At 36.5% G+C, this 20,982-nt stretch overlaps 1 protein-coding gene across 1 annotated transcript in view; it reads left to right on the forward strand.

Annotated features, from left to right (window-relative positions):
• Positions 1-20,982, forward strand: part of TAFA5 (TAFA chemokine like family member 5) — a 308,510-nt gene that overhangs the window by 263,205 nt on the left and 24,323 nt on the right. Inside the window, exon 3 of the mRNA XM_083366449.1 lies at positions 13,645-13,772. Within this exon, the coding sequence (XP_083222575.1) occupies positions 13,645-13,772 (128 nt within the window). The remainder of the gene's footprint in view (positions 1-13,644; positions 13,773-20,982) is intronic.

Genomic DNA, 20,982 nt, shown 5'->3' on the forward strand with positions numbered 1-20,982 from the left:
ACAATTTCATAATATATTTCAACTTATACAATGATTTCTGGATCCATGCAGAGAAAATATATTGCAAGAAAATTCACGATGAAAACAGTATGAAATAGACTTCAGTATTATTCTTTACCATAATTTTCTTTGAGCAGATGGAGTAAAATTCTAGTGCAATAGCAAAGGTTTTTGTAAAGAGAGGAAAGTTGGGGATGCTTATTGACTGAGTTACTATCCTGTGTACTTGTTTGAGTTTATCTGCCAGGAGTGCAAGCTGTTGTATCAATGCAAATGTTTTCTTTCTTTCTTTCTTTCTTTCTTTCTTTCTTTCTTTCTTTCTTTCTTTCTTTCTTTCTTTCTTTCTTTCTTTCTTTCTTTCTTTCTTTCTTTCTCTTAGCTGCCTGAAAAGCTATGGAATTATGTCTGCTACTGCAGCAAGTTGCTTTTCTCTCATTGAATAACTATTGCTAAGTCAACCTTTGGTAACTAATTTTGGAGAGAAAAAATATGCTAATGAGCATATAATATCATTAAAGCAGACATTTAAATATGGATGTATATAAAATATGGCTTTCTATAAGATAGCGATCAGCTGCCCATCATAAAAAAATCAGTTGTGAGTTTTCTTTTTGTTTGCAAGTAAGTAAATCTAGGTTAAATACGAGATACATATTTATGTATTCAGGAATTCATAAAGATTGTTTGTAAATTAACATATGTTGTTTAAATAGAACTCTATTTTAAAAATAGGAATTAAAAATAGGAATTACAGTTAAGTGCCAATGAGCATATAATATAATTAAGGCAGGCATTAAAATATGAATTCATATAAAATATGGCTTTATATAATATAGCAATCAGATGCCCAGCATGAAATGGGTTGTGACCTTTTGTTTTTGTTTGCAAATAAATAAATCTAGGTTAATTAAGAGATACACATTTATGTATTCAGGAACATAAAGATGATTTGTAGATTAACATATGAACTTTATGATTTAGAATTCTGTGAAAAATGGAATTATGAAGAATTTTTTTTAAAAAAACAGAATTATGAGAAGCACTGCTAAAGAAAAAAAGTTACATTCATATGCATCAGTTAATTATGATTCAGCTTCCAGATTTATTACATAGATACGGTGTTTCACTTTAAAATATTCATGTTTGAGTGTTTAGCATATAATATTGCTTCAGAATGGGCAACCATCAGCACCTCTTTCGAGAAAGGGCCTCTTTTCCCAAGCTCATTCAGTATCCACATGAGCCTAAGAAAGTACATGTGTGCATTAAGGGGGTGCTAATAGCACACTATCTCTTCTTCAAAGCAGTTAGCCATATTCTTTAAGTGCCTCCTTAACTCAAATATCCCTTTCTTCCTTGGATGATGGGGCCTTTTTTAAGACCTTGGCTGAGAGGTTGAACATAGAATAATAGGGTTGGAATACCATTCTAAACAATGGTGTGGTAGGCAGGCCCATACCTGCTCTTATGCACCTTTTTGGCTTTGAATCCATATAAGAACACATTCCTGTTCAGAAAGTGATATAGTTTTGCTTTCGTGCTTAGGAAACGAGACCTTCTTAATACTTACGAGTTGACCATACATCAATAATGGAAGTGTTAGTTCTGTGCCATTTGCATGAAACCCACATTTCCCTCACATAGTTTACCTACCAACATAGGTAGATACTCATTTTCCAATTTAATAATATCCTCCAATGTTCTCTTTGAGCTGGTCTTTGAATGGAAGCAATAATTGCTGATCAACATATTGTAACATACTATTGTACTTCCAATCTGACTACTTCCATATATATATATATATATATATATATATATATATATTCTTAAGAGACTTTCATGTATTTAACAATATTTATAATGCATCCTAATTCTGATGGACTCGGGGTGGCAAATAACAGAAAATAAAATTACATGAAGCAAAATATGAAACAAAAATAATAATTTTCTGTGACACATGATTTAAAGAATCTTTAGAGTAACTTTCTCAAAATAAAGCCAGTCTGGCCTTGTCCAGTATGTGCCTTGCAACTGTTTAGGACTTTTTATCTTAATTTATTTGTGAAACAGATGAGATGGAAATATAATACATAACCTGATTGTTGTTTGATTGGTAAGTAAGAACACTAGCAATTGAATGTGTGTCAAAACCATTTGCTGAATGTCCACTGAGAGTACAAGAACAAATGGCAGGCTGCTAAAGACTTTACACAAAGAATAAGTAGAACTGAAGGCTTAAGGAAATAACAGCTAGAGCTGTCATGACAGGATGAGTTCCAAATGCAGGCAATTGAAGCTATTCCTGAAGGTTAACCAATAGTGGAAGGAGAATAGTAAATAACTGACTGCAGGTTTGAACATACTACTAACTGATCAAGATTTCTATCCATTGCCTGCCCAAATGCCAGTGACAAATATGTTGGAAGAACAACAGAACCTTTGTACAGGAGCACAAGGTGGCTGAATCTGTATGTGTAGCTTATTTTATCACTGGACTGTGCTCTCCTACTTTGTGCTGTGACATAAACAGTGCTGTAAGAACCAAAGTTAGAAGTAGAACTCTAAAGGGGGGAAAAATCAACAACAAACCCTACCCTTTGTTTCTTTTTTTAGAGCAAGGCTGCTCAGAATCCATCAGTAAGGATTCTGTTGTTATAGAGATGGCAGTTATTCATGGACCACATCAGAAACCCTTGTTCTTGATTCATAAATTTCATAGCAGGCAATATATATTAAGAAAGCTTCACCACAGAAAACTTATTAGTGGTAGTTGTATGAGCACCGCATTTATTAAAGAAAGTTGTGATTGTGCTTATTCAGAAAGGTTACCTAGGATAATAGAGATGTTTTTTCTCTTTAAAAATAATTTACAAGAAAAATTGGCAGGACTGATGATTAAACTAGTGTGTGTGTGTGTATGAAATGAAATGACCTTTATTGTCAAAGTACAACTATGTGTACATTGAGATTAGCTGAGCCTCCCTTTGTGCTCCCACCCCCCAACACACAGTGACAACAAACCCTCCATCTTACTACACCATGCATCTGTATACGTGTATTCAGTGGGTTTTTTTTTTTTTTTTGTAAAAGAAAAAGGTGCCAGAACTCACACGTCATACAACCCACCTTGCCTACCCTACAAGATTCCGTACAAAAAAGGTGCTGGAACTCCGCTCTGAGCGTTCTATGAGAAAAAAAGCCCTGTGTGTATGTGTGTGTATACTGTGTATACACTCCCACTCACATATACTCTACACACGCGGACACACACACACGAAAGATTTTTTTTACAAAACTATCATAGCCTTCATTTGTGTTTCTGTAGTTTGCAATTTGCCTTTTATGTCTTCTTAAACTTGTATAATACCTCCACTGTTTATTTCTTCCTGCTCCCATTAACTCTGATATGTTCAGCATAATGGTGACAAAGTGAAATGTCCTAAAAACCTGATCTGTGTAGTGGTTTCTGCTGGCATGCCAGAGATCACTTTAAATTTTACTTTGCTTCCAATACACTAATTGAATACAGCAGAGCGGAACAGCAGGACATAGAAACAGAGCACAGTGAGTCCTGACAAAGATTTTTCTCCAGAGGCAAGCATTCAATTAACATCCCTTGTTAGACAGCAAAAACTAAGTACCCTGAAGCTATCTGTCACTTATTTGTTATTTCCCTGAAAACTAGAATTTCTACAATTTTGGGGCTGTACACTTTCAAAATCCCATTCACCCAATAGATGGCACCTAGATAATCCAAACTAGATGGTCAATTGACTTTTGATTGAATTGCTAGTTCAAAACAAGGTGGTAGGATGGTAATTATTCTTCATTCAGGAATTTTTACAGATGCATTTTTGCATTTATAATCTCACTGCAAAAGTTTGCAGTATGCACTGTCAATATATATGCATGTACAAATACACACACACACACACACACACACACACACACACACACACACACATCTATGCATATGCCATGGTGGTGCAGTGGTTAGAATGGAGTACTGCAGGCTAACTCACTGTTCAGTCTAGGAGTTTGATTCTGAATAGCTCAAGGTTGACTCAGCCTTCCATCCTTTGGAGGTGGGTAAAATAAGGACCCAGATTGTTGGGGGCAATATGCTGACTCTGTAAACCACTTAGAAAGGGCTGTGTGAAGTACTGTGATGAGGTATATAACTCTAAGAGCTATTGCTATTGCTATGTCAACTATAAGGTATTATATTTAATTTATAACCTCCAAGGAATACAGTTGTGATTTGCTTGGAGAGGGCTGTAAAGCACTATGAAGTAGTACAGGTAAAACTCAAAAAATTAGAATATTGTGCAAAAGTTCATTTATTTCAGTAATGCAAATTAAAAGGGGAAACTAATATATGAGATAGACTCATTACATGCAAAGCAAGATAGTTCAAGCCGTGATTTGTCATAATTGTGATGATTATGGCGTACAGCTCATGAGAACCCCAAATCCACAATCTCAGAAAATTAGAATATTACATGCAATCAGTAAAACAAGGAGTGTACATAGAACAATATTGGACCTCTGAAAAGTATAAGCATGAATATGTACTCAGTACTTGGTTTGGGCCCCTTTTGCAGCAATTATTGCCTCAATGCGGCATGGCATGGAAGCTATCAGCCTATGGCACTGCTGAGGTGTTATGGAAGACCAGGATGCTTCAATAGCGGCCTTCAGCTCTTCTGCATTGTTCGGTCTCATGTCTCTCATCTTTCTCTTGGCAATGCCCCATAGATTCTCTATGGGGTTCAGGTCTGGCAAGTTTGCTGGCCAATCAAGCACAGTAATCCCACGGTCATTGAACCAGGTTTTGGTGCTTTTGGCAGTGTGGGCAGGTGCCAAGTCCTGCTGGAAAATGAAGTCAGCATCCCCATAAAGCTCCTCTGCGGAAGGAAGCATGAAGTGCTCCAAAATCTCCTGGTAGACAGCTGCGTTGACCCTGGACTTAATGAAGCACAGTGGACCAATATCAGCAAATGACATGGCTCCCCAAATCAACACAGACTGTGGAAACTTCACACTGGATTTCAAGCATCTTGCAGTGTGTGCCTCTCCATTCTTCCTCCACACTCTGGGTCCTTGGTTTCCAAATGAGATGCAAAAGTTGGACTTTGGACCACTGAGCAACAGACCAGGTCTGTTTTTCTTTAGCCCAGGTAAGACGCTTCTGACGTTGTTTGTTGTTCAGGAGCGGCTTGACAAGAGGAATATGACATTTGAAGCCCATGTCCAGGATCCGTCTGTGTGTGGTAGCTCTTGATGCACTGACTCCAGCCTCAGTCCACTCCTTGTGAAAGTCCCCAACACTTTTGAATGGCCTTTCCCTGACAATCCTCTCCAGGCTGCGGTCATCCCTGCTGCTTGTGCACCTTTTTCTTCTACACATTTCCCTTCCACATAACTTTCTGTTAATGTGCTTTGATACAGCACTTTGGGAACATCCAACTTATTTTGCAATTACCTTTTGAGGCTTTCCCTCCTTATGGAGGGTGTCAATGATGGTTTTCTGCACAACTGTAAGGTCAGCAGTCTTCCCCATGATTGTGATTCCTACTGAACCAGACTGAGAGACCATTTAAAGGCTCAGGAACCCTTTGCAGGTGTTATGGCTTAATTAGCTGATTAGAGTGGGACACTTTGAGCCTAGAATATTGCAACTTTTCCCAATATTCTAATTTTCTGAGATTGTGGATTTGGGGTTTTCATGAGCTGTAAGCCATAATCATCACAATTATGACAAATCATGGCTTGAACTATCTTGCTTTGCATGTAATGAGTCTATCTCATATATTAGTTTCCCCTTTTAAGTTGCATTACTGAAATAAATGAACTTTTGCACGATATTCTAATTTTTCGAGTTTCACCTGTATATAAGTTCAAGTGCTGTTACTATTACTACATGCATGCATGCATACTTGTTTGTACACATGGGAACATTGGAGCCTACTATCGTCTCTCCTCATTAGAAGTCAGAAGCTAGACAATCAATGATCAGGCATACAGTATATTAGAGGCAAGTATTGGCAAGACTTGGACTAGTCTATTTAGGTCTCTTCAAGCTTTAAGGTCCTTTGTTTTTAAATAGTCTGATAAAATAGTGGTTTATTTTCTAGAATTTCACACACACACACCCAAAAAGCTTTGTAAAACAATATCTGGAACTGTTCTTCACTAAGGCTTTATGTGTAACAAAATACTATAAGACTTATGGGAAATCTTTACTATTGAAGAAAAGTACTTTGTAGCTGAAAATATATTTGATCTCAAATTTTCCAAACCATATTGTGTTGCATAATAGAATGTTTGGAGGTGTGGAATATTCCAGGATAGGATTATAAATCCAAGTGCACTTTTTGTATGATGGGAAGCCACTAGTAATTTCTTGTATTTTTCATTAGTTTCATCTTCTTTAAAATTCATAGGTAACATAGACATTCATTGACAAATAACAAAGTTACTGATAGACATTTATATAGATATATAGACCTTTTCCTACAGTGTGTTCTTCTGATTTACTCAGCAAATCTATATCCATTTAATTGGGATTTAACCCCTATTGATCCCACGAGAAGATTTTTAATATATTTTCTTTTTCTTCCTGGAGAATCCTGACCATGTGAATGAGATTTATGCTAGCAGCTCTATTTCCATTTGGAACCATCCTTCTGAAAAAAGGAGTTACAGGTTAAACTATGCTTTGCTAGCATACTTAGATTATTCTCCTGCATTTTTTTTATTTTTTTTCCCTATTTCAGTTACTGGAGATTTATAAACTGTGTTTTTTTTTCTTTAATTATTCCTGTCTTTTATGTTTATATATTTATATTCATATTTTAACCATAATCTGTACTTTGACCTATATGCCAGTTAGATAATTGCTCTCTATTTGATATAAATCTGTGTTTGTTAGAAAGCTTATAGAGGGCATTCTGTAGGAGTTGAGGTTAATTGTTCAAGGTTAATTCCTAATTATTATCTCTAGTTATCAGTGAAAAAATTAACTCTGTTATTTAAAATAAGATTATTTAGGAGGAGTACATTACTGAAATATGAGCCCATTGTTTTCTATTGACTGGACACTAAAGCATATGCTGAACAGTTATGAGAATGTCCAGTCTAACAAAGAGAAGGACTAGTGGTGTTATAATAGCTGTTAAGGAATTTATTGTGCAGAGGTCTCCTTGTGCTACCAAAGAGTTGCACAGACAAGGAATGGTACTGAGAGCAGTAAAAGTCACACAAGAATACACTGAGTTATAAAAACAAAAAGTAGTTTACTTTGAGGTGGTGTAAGAACAAAAATGCACAGTCAAAAATAAACAGTCCAGGTCATAAACAATAGCAACAGTCCAAGCTACAAAGTCTTCTTACCGGTCCAGAGGTCAATACACAGTTCAGGTTTACAACAGTAGTAAACCAACAGCAGAGCAAAAACAGTAACAGTAGAGATCAGTGAATTCAGAGAGAGAGAGAAGCTATGTTCCTAGCTTCCTCTTATGGCCATGAGAACACTTACACACCCATTGGCCAATTAACTTCTTAAAGACATAGCATTATGGTTAATATATTTTCAACCCAACATTGTAGGCTAACACCATATGCCTAACATTCTCCCCTTTGGGTAGAATAATATATAACTCTTACAATCTTATGCACATTCTTTCACAATTAGCATTGTGTTTCACAGCACTTTGTACCTTCGTAAAATGGTCTGCAATATTTACATCAGATGAACAATACTCTAGCTGTATTAATTTATCTTTGATACATTGTCTGACATTTAAATAACGAAGATCAGTATGTTTAGATCTTGTTCTTACTGCAGCACTATTAGCCATCTTTATCGCAGCTTGATTGTCCTCATATACAATGAATGGATCATTTACATTTAAACCCATATCTAACAATAATTGTTTGTACACTAGCAGTTCTGTACATAACACTGATAAACATGAAAATTCAGCCTCCATTGTAGATAAGCTTATGTGTTTTTGTCTAATAGACTTAAAGTAGTTGCCCTCAGACTGGGTGCAAACACCTCGTCATAATCCTCAGTAGTTTGGGCAAAACCTTGTGCAACCAAACGTGCCTTATGGGTTACGGTCCCATCTACACCCTTCTTTATCTTATATATCCATTTGCAACCTATAGCTTGCTCACCAGGTGGCAGTTTTGCTTTCTCATAAACCTTAAGATCTTGCAAAGACTTCAACTCCCTGTTCATTGCAGCTTTCCATGATGCCTGTTCCTTTTCAGGATACATCCTGATCTCATCATAGTTAGATGGCTCTACACTAACTTGACATATTATACTAGCTTCATAGCGATCAGGTGGATGTCTGATACGCGTTGAACGCCAAGGAATTACAGGGCTTTGAATTTCTGACTCCTTTCTTTCCTCTGATTCCTCTTCTATCTCCCCTATCTCCTTTTCATCTTTTATATTTACAGGAGATGTATTATCATTACTAGTTACGTTATCAGAGGAGTCCTCAAACACTAGAGGATCAGTATTAACAGTTACTTGCTCTAACCTATCCCAACCAACGTGCTCAAGGAATTTTGCACACGCACTGTTATATACATTAGTTGTGCCTCATTCCCAGAAACGATAGGATCTATGGTTAGCTTCATATCCTACAAAGTATAATTGCCTAGCCCTATGTTGGCCTTTACTCCTGAGTTGTGCAGGAATGTGGACCCAAGCTGGGGTGCCAAACGTGTGCAGGTAATCAAGGTTTGGTCTTCTACCATGCCATATAGTATATGGTATTTTACCAGTAGAAGTATTAACAACTATATTCAGAACATGGTTTGCACATTTTGCTGCCTCCCCCCACAGTCTATCTGTTAAGCCAGAATCTCTTAACATGGTTCTCATCATGGCTTGTAACGTTTGCCAACGTCTCTCAACAAATGCATTATGTTGAGGCCTATAAGGGGCTGAACGTTTATGCTCAATGCCAGCAGATTCTAACATATCAACAAAACGTTTGTTTGTAAATTCAGTACCATTATCAGTAATTATGCACTGAACCTTTCTCTTTGTTTTTCTCTCCACGAACTTCAGCCAGTTTGCAAATTGTTGGAAAGTGTCTGCCTTTGACTTAAGCAGATAACAAAATCCATAACGAGAGTAGTGGTCCAATATACTTAAAATATAACATGACCCTCCTAAACTTGGTTTCATGGGTCCAATTAAATCAGCAAACACAACTTCCAAAGGTACAGTTGTTTTGAAGCTGTTTATCCTGTTTGCAGGAGTTGCCTTGCTATTTTCCTGATTACAGGCATTGCAATTCAAATACTTACTACATGGCTTCAGTTTAATTCCCTCTACTAATTCAACTGTTTTACGTAGTGAGTTAAAGTTTACATGACCTAACCGCCTATGCAATAAATGTATACATTCATCATGTGGCTTCTTGTTCTCACATATTGAGTTAGCTTTAACTGTACTAACCTGGTTACTTGTGAGAACGAATAAACCATTTTTCAAATTAGCGGTTACACAGGTTCCATTCCTCTCAATAGTGCATTGCTCCCCTCTGAATGTTACCACAAACCCAACTTTAACCAATTCCCTTATAGATAACAGGTTGAATCTTAGTTTAGGTATATATAACATAGGTAACTGTTCATCAATGCATGGACAATAGGAATTACCTTCACCAGAGGCCTTCATCTTCCAACCGTTGGCTAGTGAAACATATTGGTTGCTGTTTTTCATATTAACAAACCTCTTTTTCTCTTTAGTAATGCATTGTGAAGCCCCACTATCAACAACCCACAATTCATTATTTCTGGATGTTGGTTCACCAGAAATAGCCAAACCAATGCACTTTTTAGCCTTCCCACTGCTATTTACATTCTGTTTTCTACCCTTCCTACAGAATTTGGCTATATGCCCTCTAGCCCCACAAGAATAACATTTCTTGACGTTGTAAGCAGTGGTAAATGGCTGCTCCTCTCGTGGCTGTGTCTCTCTCAGCTGGTCTCTGTCACGCCTCCTTCTGGACTCTTCCAGCAGTCTCCCCGTAATGTTAGTTAATGTCAGTTCCTCTCTGGTCAGGACTTCCAAAGAAGAAACATACCCATCATAACTCTCATCCAAAGATGACAGAATAATGTAGACCTGATGCAACTCTGAAAAAATCAGCTCCTTTTCATGAAGCTCTTGAAAAGTTGCCTTCATGTAATTTAAATGGGTCAGCATATCTCCATTCTTCTGCAAACGAGCCCTAAACAGCTTACGTGTAAGGTGTATATGTGCACCCACACTGTCACGAACATAAAGCCTTCGCAAAACGCCCCAACACCTAGCAGCAGACTCCTCACCACGAATATGGACAAGCTGCTGGTCATTCAGTGTTAGTCCAATAATGCAAAGAGCTTTCTCATTGCTTTGTTTAAAGTCGTGTATCTTCTTTGCATCCTCTTCATCATCTGGATCCCAAGCAGTAGTATTTGGTGGGTTATTTACAACAGTCCATAGTCCTTCCTTGTGCAAAAGCAAGCAGCATTTCGTGGACCAGGAAACATAGTTTGTCCCATCCAACCGGGTTATCCAGGAGATGCCTGACAACAGTTCCTGTGCCATTTTACACCAAAATAGCTAACACAAACTCAGCTAGGAATACTGTGTGTACTAACTCTCAGTACAGGCCTGGGCCCATAACCAGTGTTAAGGAATTTGTTGTGCAGAGGTCTCCTTGTGCTACCAAAGAGTTGCACAGACAAGGAATGGTACTGAGAGCAGTAAAAGTCACACAAGAATACACTGAGTTATAAAAACAAAATGTAGTTTACTTTGAGGTGGTGTAAGAACAAAAATGCACAGTCAAAAATAAACAGTCCAGGTCATAAACAATAGCAACAGTCCAAGCTACAAAGTCTTCTTACCGGTCCAGAGGTCAATACACAGTTCAGGTTTACAACAGTAGTAAACCAACAGCAGAGCAAAAACAGTAACAGTAGAGATCAGTGAATTCAGAGAGAGAGAGAAGCTATGTTCCTAGCTTCCTCTTATGGCCATGAGAACACTTACACACCCATTGGCCAATTAACTTCTTAAAGACATAGCATTATGGTTAATATATTTTCAACCCAACATTGTAGGCTAACACCATATGCCTAACAATAGCAGTCTTCCAATATTTGAGGGCTATCACAAAGAAGAGGGGGCCAATCTATTCTCCAAAGTAGCTGAGGGTAGGATAAGAAGTAATAGATGGAAGCTTATCAAAGATCCAACCTGGAATTAATTTCTGCCAGTGAGAACAATTAACCAGTGTAGCAGCTGGTCTCCAGAAGTTGTGGGTCCTCCATCAGTGAAGGTTTTTCAGAAGAGATTGCACATTTGTCTAAAATGGAATAGGATCTCCTGCTTGAGCAGGGGTTTGGGCTAGAAGACCTCCAAGGTCTCGTTATTCTATTATTCTGTTATTTGAAACAACACAATGGCCACCTAATGAGAAGGAAGGACTCACTGGAGAAGAGCCTAATGCTGGGAAAGGTTGAGGACAAGAGAAGAAGGGGACGACAGAGAATGAGGTGGCTGGATGGAGTCACTGAAGCAGTGGTCATGAGCCTAAATGGATTCCAGAAGATGGTAGAGGACAGGAAGGCCTGGAGGAACATTGTCCATGGGGTCGCGATGGGTCGGACACGACTTCGCAACTAACAACAACAACAATTGTGCATAAGAAAAGTAAAGAGAATTTATTGAGATAAAATAATCACTAAGGGTTTGTAATTTTGATTGCATTTTGAAAGCCATTTTTAGTTTTATTGTGTTTTAGAACCTAGAGTTCTAATTTGACTTTCGGATTATCTGAACTTCAAATAATTGCTTTTAATAGCTACAGTAAGACTTTTTGAACTCATGAGACTTCTTTGAAATGTCTGTCTCTTTCACAGAACTATAGTCCCAAGTCTCTTTAGGTTAGAGCCATTACAATTTTCTGTACTGCAGATAATCTCCTATAAAGTCAGAACAAAAAAGAAAAAAACAAACAAACAAATTAACATTTTGTTTCTTAGTCGGGGAAAAAAAAGCTGAAAACCTGCTGGGTACTTTTTCTGCTGTTGCTGCTCTTGTTTGTTTTATTATTATTATTAGATTGTACAACTTTTGCTCTCTGTGAAAATAAAAGGTCTTCCTGTTTTGAAAGCATTGGGAGTTCGGATAATCTAACACAAGTTACCATATACTTATTCCCTTGTTACATTCAACAAGTCCTGAAAACAGAATTGACAGGGAAGCCCTGTGGTTAAGTCTCAATCATAGGCCTGTGTTAATATTTTCAATTACAGTCTACTCAGTTACAGTCCCTCTCTTGCAGTGATACAGATCCCATGCAGCGATAATGCTAATATAGACATTACTCAACAGAAAGAGCAGAGAAAGGGAGGGGTTTTTTTAAAAAAAAAAGAGAGAAAGAGATATATTCAGTAGTTGTTAAAAGATCGCAATAGGGAGAGAAATTCAGCTTTAACTATTGAAAAGTAAAAGATTAATGTACATAAGAATTGGAATATATACCTGCAAAAATCAAATTGCTAAAGCACTTTATTACGGGCACATGTAAGTTACTTACCTTTGCCTTAAAGTAAAGCATCAACATTTATATATGTCATCTCCCAGCACAATTGCTTATCCAGCAGCATCAAGTCTGTCTATGTGTATGTCAAAATAGTCAGGGTGGCAGTTGTTGCAGTACAGTCAAAATTCTCCCCTTTTCTATGTCTATAACAACACTTGTACATGGAGCAGAAGGATTTGATTGTATGATCACAAGATTCCTGTTATCTTATTTCAAAGATTGGCATTGAGTATTCTTACATGCCTTTTTTTCCTACTTGAAAGAATAGCCATAAAGAGCACTTTCTATGTAGCAACTGGAATTCATGTACTTCTTGCCTATCCATCTCCAGACCAGAGGTGACTAGAAGCTTCTGTGTTTGGGTTACTTGATGCTTGCCTGGCCACTAATCTCAGTATTGTATGACTTATTGAAAAAAAAAAACTTCAACTCATAATGCACAATTTCAGTATTACAATTAAAATTAACCAGATATTACCATTTGGCTACAGTGTTTCTTCTTTCTCCCTAGAGCAGGGGTGTCAAACTCAATTTCATTGACGGCCCCATCAGCATTGCAGTTGCCCTCAGGGGGCCGGGTGGGTGTGGCCAGGGTGGGCGTGGCCTACTGGGTGGGCATGGCTAGAGTGCGTATGGCCTACTGGGTGGGCGTGGCCAGCTCTACATCGTTCGCATCAAGGGTGCCTATGGGGGCCTGTGCAGGAGTGGGACAGATCTGAGGGTCTCTGGCAGAAGGAGGGTCTCTGGGCCAGGGCCAAGGCAGTGGGGGCCATTCCCTCACTGTTTCCAGGATGGCTTTACGGGCCGCATAAAACCACTTCACGGGCCGGATCTGGCCCCCGGGCCTTGTGTTTGACATGTCTGCCCTAGAGCTATCATAGTGAAGAAGAGGGAGGGTAAAGAATCATGCACGCAAATGCAATGACTGAATCATCATCAAAATATACACTGGAGAGAAAAAAATGCATGAAATGCAAGCTGATTTTTGTCTCTTTTTTCCCTCTCTTCTGAACAGCACGCATTATTAAAACAAAACAATGGTGTGAAATGCTTCCATGTTTAGAAGGAGAAGGCTGTGATTTGCTAATCAATAGATCAGGCTGGACCTGTACGCAACCCGGTGGGAGAATAAAGACAACCACGGTGAGTTTTCTTGCTTCTTGCAATCCTTTGGGTAGAATAACGTGATCAGTTGGGTGTGAAAAAGCAACAGAAAGTAAAAGATCAAGCTGCTTCAGAATAAAACATCATTAATACATTTCCAATCTTTCATAGCCATAATTCTCTTACTTAGATATCTTTGATTGCAATCTGACTCATTATGCATGGTGGAGAAAACTCTTTATTTGATACTATAAGTAGTGGTAATCAGGAGGGCAGCTCAAAATTACAGAAAATTCAAATTGCGGCAGCGGGAGTTCTTTACAACTTAAAACCTTGGGAGCAAATGACACCGAATACACATGAACTATTGTCAGTGTGCTCAATGATTGTGTCTAGAGGCCGTCTGCTCTGTAAAGTGAATTGTTTCTTAAGATAGCACAGTGATTTCTTTGACACTATTTATTATCAGATTATTTTTTATTAGTAACTAGAGATCAAAAAATTCATTCCAACGAGAATGTTTCTCAAAACTCTTGACATTTGGCAGAGACGGATTTGTTCTGCTGGTTTCTTCTCTTTTCATTGTTGACATATTTAATTAAATGTTTAACAAGCTTTCATGATGGTTTTGATAGTTTTATTTTTATTACAAATTGCTTGGAGTGCCATCTGATAGACAATATAAAAACAAATATAAATATAAAAAGGGAATGTATGCTAATATGTATTAGATCAACAAAGACATTTTTGGAAAATAAATGTCATAGTATTAAAGGTAGATAGCAGAAATCATATTCTGAATGATAGAACTGACAGTCATTTAATTGTCTTTATAGCATTTCTAACGTGAATGTGTCTGTCAGTCGGGGTGATTCAGTCTAAGCAACTTAACAAAATTTAGCATGCCAAAAACAACAGTTTTCATTACCAAACTTGGAAATTTATTTGGCAACTTGATTCTAATTGCCTGTATTTCTGGTCCAATTAATTTCCATATCACATATTGCCATAAAACTAGTCAAAGAACCTCCCAGTGTCTGAATTATGTGAAGAAAAATCAAAACTCCAGTCTGTTAAACAATTTCCTTGTACTTTGCCTATTATTTGTGATGTTGTTGTTGTTGTTAGCTGCGAAGTCGTGTCCGAACCATCGCGACCCTATGGACAACGTTCCTCCAGGCCTTCCTGTCCTCTACCATTTTCTGGAGTCCATTTAAGCTCACGCCTACTGCTTCAGTGATTCCCTCCAGCTACCTCATTCTCTGTCGTCCCCTTCTTCTATTGCCCTCAATCTTTCCCAGCATTAGGCTCTTCTCCAGTGAGTCCTTCCTTCTCATTAGGTGGCCAAAGTATTTTGAGTTTCAACTTCAGGATCTGGCCTTCTAAAGAGCAGTCAGGGTTGATCTCTAGGACTGACCGGTTTGATCACCTTGCAGTCCAAGGGACTTGCAGGAGTCTTCTCCAGCACCACAGTTCAAAGGCATACGTATTTGTGATAGACAAACACAATAAAAGTATCCAGGAATCAACTTTGCATGTTCAATTCAGAATTTGGGAACAATGCTTCTCCTTTCCTAGGTACATTGGTGAAAAGACATCCCCATGTTCACAGTATGATTCTACAGAGGAACTTAATTTTCCATGTGATTGAACTGGAATCCTGTGGCTAGGAAGGGAGAGAAGTTGTTCACCTCTCTTCCCAAATTGGAGCGCACACATCAAGAACAGACTATTATTATTTAGTAACGTATTATTTTTTTATCAAATAACCAACATTGTTTGAATTGGTTGGGACCAGGCAATAAAAGTTGGCAGTGACAAACCACCCATTGCATTTGGTTTATTTGTTGATAAGCATGATCAAATTTGCAAATTGTCATTATTAACCACATGAAAGTAATATGACATTTAAATAAAAAAAACTGGCAGGAAGTGAAATAGGCTTGTCTGTTTGATGAAGCTTATATCTGAATCATAGGGGCAATAGTTACGTTTTTGAAATGAATTTTTGTAGTTTAGTGGTACTATAAAAATTGAAAAATTTAACATCTGGTTATTAGTATCATTGCAAAAAGCATAACATTTTTTCTTTTCTTTTAATATTGCAATTAATAGTTTTGTCCCCCTTCTGTAGAGCTAAAAAAAGCCCTTATTAACATTTTACACAGGAATGGTAAAAATAAGTCAGGGCCTAACTGTGGCTTATTTGAGCCAAAAGAAAATAGAGGAGAAAGACAAGGGAAATCCAGACACCTGTTCTTAAAATTACAGCAATAGCATGTCTTATAATGACTATCTGGAATAGAAAATTTTCAAGCGTTGGAGATACCAAATGTGACTGGCGTCTCTGAAGAGCTATTGAAGTTGAAAACTCTTGTTTTTCATCTCTTTTGCATCTCAGAATGAGCTGCTCCCAGGTAGAGAAAAATAAAAGGTAGAGTCTGAAGGAAATTAGCCTTGCTTCTCATCTCTGCAGCCATATGGCCCAATGTTGAAGTGCCATTATTCAAGGTTAAATTGGTTATTTATGTATGTTCTTCTTCAGAGCAAATGTTAATGTTAGGGTTAAGGCTATGGAAATTGTGATTTTTACAAAATGTACAGATTCAATATATCTAGTTTTTTTAACTTAATTTCACACATAATTTTAAGAAACTATTAAAACCATGTTCATGCTCATTATTTTATATATAATATACGGAAGAGAATTAATAATTCCATCCAATGTCAGGTTTTCATTTTCATGAACAATCATTGAACTGCAAATATTTTTATACCTCTCATTGAAGTAAGAGCCTGCTGTCATTTTGATTCTTGGATTAAAAGACAGCTGGCTAATCTACTCATTCTGTCAAAACATTTTGGTGATGTATAGATGAGAAGTCTCTGGGTTGGGTGCAGTGGTAGGGGAGTGTCTGTTTGTGAAGCATTTGATTGAAAATTGTAAGAAATTATTGATTTGTGTATAATGCTTGCATCCAGGAGATAGAACAGTTTCATTTTGATAATTTATATATGTGTGCAAATTGGTTTCAATAACTTATGTTTAGTGAATTTAACTTAGAGCATGCAAAAGTAGACACTTTTTCTTCTATTGAAGTTACAAGGAGAAATAATTTTATCTCCAGGAGCCTGTATATTATCAATCCTCCATAACTATTTATCATTATTTATTTATTTATTATATCATATCATATCATATCATATCATATATTTATATATCATATGATATAATATATCATTATTTCATCATTTTACATGATGAGGTTTCAAGACATTGAACCTATTAAAATCAGCTTAAGAGGAGTTGGTAGCATCCGTTCTGGATAACTAATTCATTATGAATGAATTATGAGTTTTCATAAACTGTACTGAGCTAGAGTTCATGAAAACTTGCACCATTTTATGGAATTTATTAATTTTATAGTTATTCATTTACTTAGCATATGGTGTTGGTACATGAAAGCTGAAGTCTACAGAGTAGAAGTTTGGCTACCTATGATTGCTAGTTCATTCAGTTCATGTTTGCATGCTATCCAGAGTGCACCAGAGGGGGCGAACTAGCTCAACACACAGAGCAGAATCCCACGGCATTCTGTGGGAGCACCAGGGTCATCAGGGCCTTTTTCTCCACCAGTTTTTGCCTCACGTTTGGGCCAGTTCAGTTTTGGTTGCTTTCTTGCTTCCACCATTACTCCCACCAGAGTGGTACCTATTAATCTACTTGAATTTGCATGCTTTCAAACTGCTAGGCTGGCAGAAGGTGATCTGAGTGGTGGGAGCTCACTCTGTCCAAGTGGTGCTAGGGTTCGAACTTCTAGAATACAGAGAGCTGACCTTCTCCAGCCGACAAATCCAGCATCTTTAAGCCACCTCACCTCTTTATTATAAATTATAATTTAGCATTATAATTAAACCAATCAATCTTTATTACGGTCACAGATCAGCATTACAAATAAAAGCACTAAAACAATACTATAATAAAAAAGACAAATAATGCTTTATGATTAGTGGTAGATTATCAGTGGGCAGTTAGAGTGCCTAATTTTGTATACAGTGTAACAGAAGTTTAACACATTGAAATAAAGTAGTTTGTACTGATCTGATAATAACAGTTGTACGTAGAAGAGATCAATATTTCCTGAATATTTTATTAGGTAAGGTATTATAATGTGGGTCCGTGAGTCCTTATAGATAGAAGATATAGCATGAGGGTGAAGGTCCATTCTCCGAGTGAGTTGGTTTCTGAATGTTTCGTTACCAGGCAAGGTAACTTCTTCAGAATGGGGATGTCAGTGCTCTTCAGTTTATAAGGTAAAGATACAGTATAACAGGGCATGAGCTTGTCTGTGGGGGAATTGCAATTATTAATCTGAAAAGGTGTTATCAGACTTCCTGATTTTTGGCTGCCATCCTTACACAGTTTTGCAATTCCTCAACAGTGAATCTTTTTAACATTCTGTGATTTTATTGTTAAATTTGCTGAAATAAGAAATTAAGGAGCATGAAGAAACTAAAAGATAGCTTATAGTAGATAAACAATATAATTATTTCAGCAGAGAACAGGACTTTGCTAGTAAAATGTACTAAAAATGTAAAAATGTACATAACAGGAGGATGTTTTCCCTCTGCTCCTGATATGTATGTATGCATGTTTTTTATCTATATTGCTGATGGGAATCAAAGTGATATTTGTCCATATTATTTACAAAGCTGCCAATTTTCCATCCCACATCCCACAAATGTATACAGTTGATTATTAATTCCATTAATAATGCTACTCTTTGTCCATTCTTGAAACACCATGTAAGAATATTCTATTTCAAAGAATTTAGCATTTTATTTGAGAATGAAGTGATCTAGATTTATTTATTTATTTATTTATTTATTTATTTATTTATTTATTTATTTATTTATTTATTTAGGGGACTTATATGCCGCCCTATCTCCCGAAGGACTCAGGGCAGCTAACAACAATAAAAATACAATAATACAAAAGTTAAAAAAAGAATTAAACTAGCAGCCCCAATAATAAGTTAAAAACATTTTAAAAATCCCTTTCAGTCCAGGTCAGCCTGATGGAAAAAGAATGTTTTAAGGCCGCGGCAAGAGGACCAGAGATCCAGGGCCATCCGGAGCTCAAGGTGAAGTTGGTTCCACAGGGAGATGTATACTGATTATTTCATTGGCGGTTGAAGTTTGGAACAGGAAGACTTATCTGAACTATAATTCAGAGTCAAATAATACATTCTTCTGAGATAAAGTAATTAAATAAAGTTTTTCTCCAAATCTCTGTTAAAAGAGACTGATATATATTTACCTTCAAGAAATACTGGAAATAGAAAACGTAATCTCTAGAATACCAAAATATATACTTTTATTGTACAAAGTTGTATCCATCTGTATGACTGTGGAACCTCACATATTCAGATATAAATTGACTGTAACACCAAAAGATTCTAGTCAATAGTTTTTGATTTACAGCTGTTCTTTAGCCCTTTAAATCATCTTTAAAGGGCTGAGGCAGCTTTCATTGTACATGTCTACAGAAATGAGCCAATCTATGGTCCCAATGCAACATTTTTGTTCCCAATCTCCCATTAAATTCTTGCTGTTGTTAAACCTAAATTCTTGCCCTGAAGCTAAGTTACTGAATGATCAGTGTAAATAAGATTAATAATTAGTTGTTAATTAGCTAGTAGTTAGTATAGGGAAAAACAATTCATGCTTGATTAATTCATTAATGAAAGAACCTAGAAATGGAAGGCAATCCTGCAGATGGGTAGGAAGGTATTTTTATTGCATCAAACCAGGGTTTGGAATTAAGGACAGAGGGAAAGGAAAAATTTCTTCTGTTTGCCAATTGTTACGGAACACAAAGAGAAACTGTAGTTTAGAAAGAAATGAGACCATTATTTTGGTTTGCTTATTTTGCATTGGGTCATTCCATAAAATCATGTTAGAAATTCATGTAGTGTATTAAGCTTGGCCATGATTTTCTTACCACTTTTTGTAGTTAAAACAATGTTATTCCCTTAATACAAGATTTGTAAGTGCTAATTAAATAGGCAGAATAGAAGGCGGCCACATGTCTTTATATCTGAAACAGGATATACTCTTTGTCTGTGTTTATACAATAGAAAATGGAAAACAGATTCTCATATTCCCTTTCCCTGTTGCTTTGTCCAAGAATATATGTATTTTAAGCATCAAAAACCTTCTAACATGATTGGAAAATGGAATAGGTAGTTAAATTAAGGAATATTCCTGAATTAGTACATTAGTGCAATTACTACATTTATACAACTATTGATATGATCTTCCTTCATTACAGACATCTGGTAGGGGAGATGGGCAGCATAGAAATTTAATAGACAAACAAATAGGTAGATAGATAATTCCAGGACATAGCATGGCTCTATCCAATCAATTCTGAACAATTCTTGATAATTTGCAGCAAATCTAAAACCAAGGTAAAAATATTAACCTTAAAATAGACAGCAACAAAAGCCACACAAAAGCCCAACATATAAAGCCACACATTTTCTTTTAAAATATATCTCAGACTCAAGACTGCTAAATTTAACATTTAAATATAACTGTTTAAAGCAAGAATAAGTCAGCTGCACAACATAACAATAATCATATCCGTATGAATTAATTCATTATATTGTCCAGATGTTATCCCCTAGATGCCAAAGACGAAGTGTTACTGTCTCATGTTCAATGTTTCAAGGTTTGCATCTTCGGGAAGTTCATCTCATTATTTCAAAGTTAAAAACATGTTTGTGTTAATATTACCAGGAAATAAATATGATATAAGCCATAATCATTTTAAATATCCAAAGGAATGTTGTACATTTAAAAAGAGTGTTCACTTTTTTAAAAAGAAAATCTTCATTCATATTAATTTGTGTAGATAATCCATTATTATTCTAATAAAGACCAAATGACTTATTGGCTTATTCTAAACAGACTCTAATGTTTATTTTATTTATTTATTTATTTAATTAAATTTCTATACCGCCGTATTCCCGAAGGACTCAGGGCGGCTTACAGGGCAGCATAAAATACAATATAAAAAATAATATAGAATTAAAATACATTAAATTAATTAAGCCCAATTAAAACAATTAAAAAGCTAAAACCCCTTCAGTCCAGGCCTGATAGATCGAAAAACCAGGTTTTCAGGTCCCGGCGAAATGAATGCAGATCGGGGGCGGTCCTAAGTTCCACGGGTAAATCATTC

The sequence above is a fragment of the Vipera ursinii genome (assembly GCF_947247035.1).
Source record: "Vipera ursinii genome assembly, chromosome: 6".
In the NCBI taxonomy this organism is placed as follows: Eukaryota; Metazoa; Chordata; class Lepidosauria; order Squamata; family Viperidae; genus Vipera; species Vipera ursinii.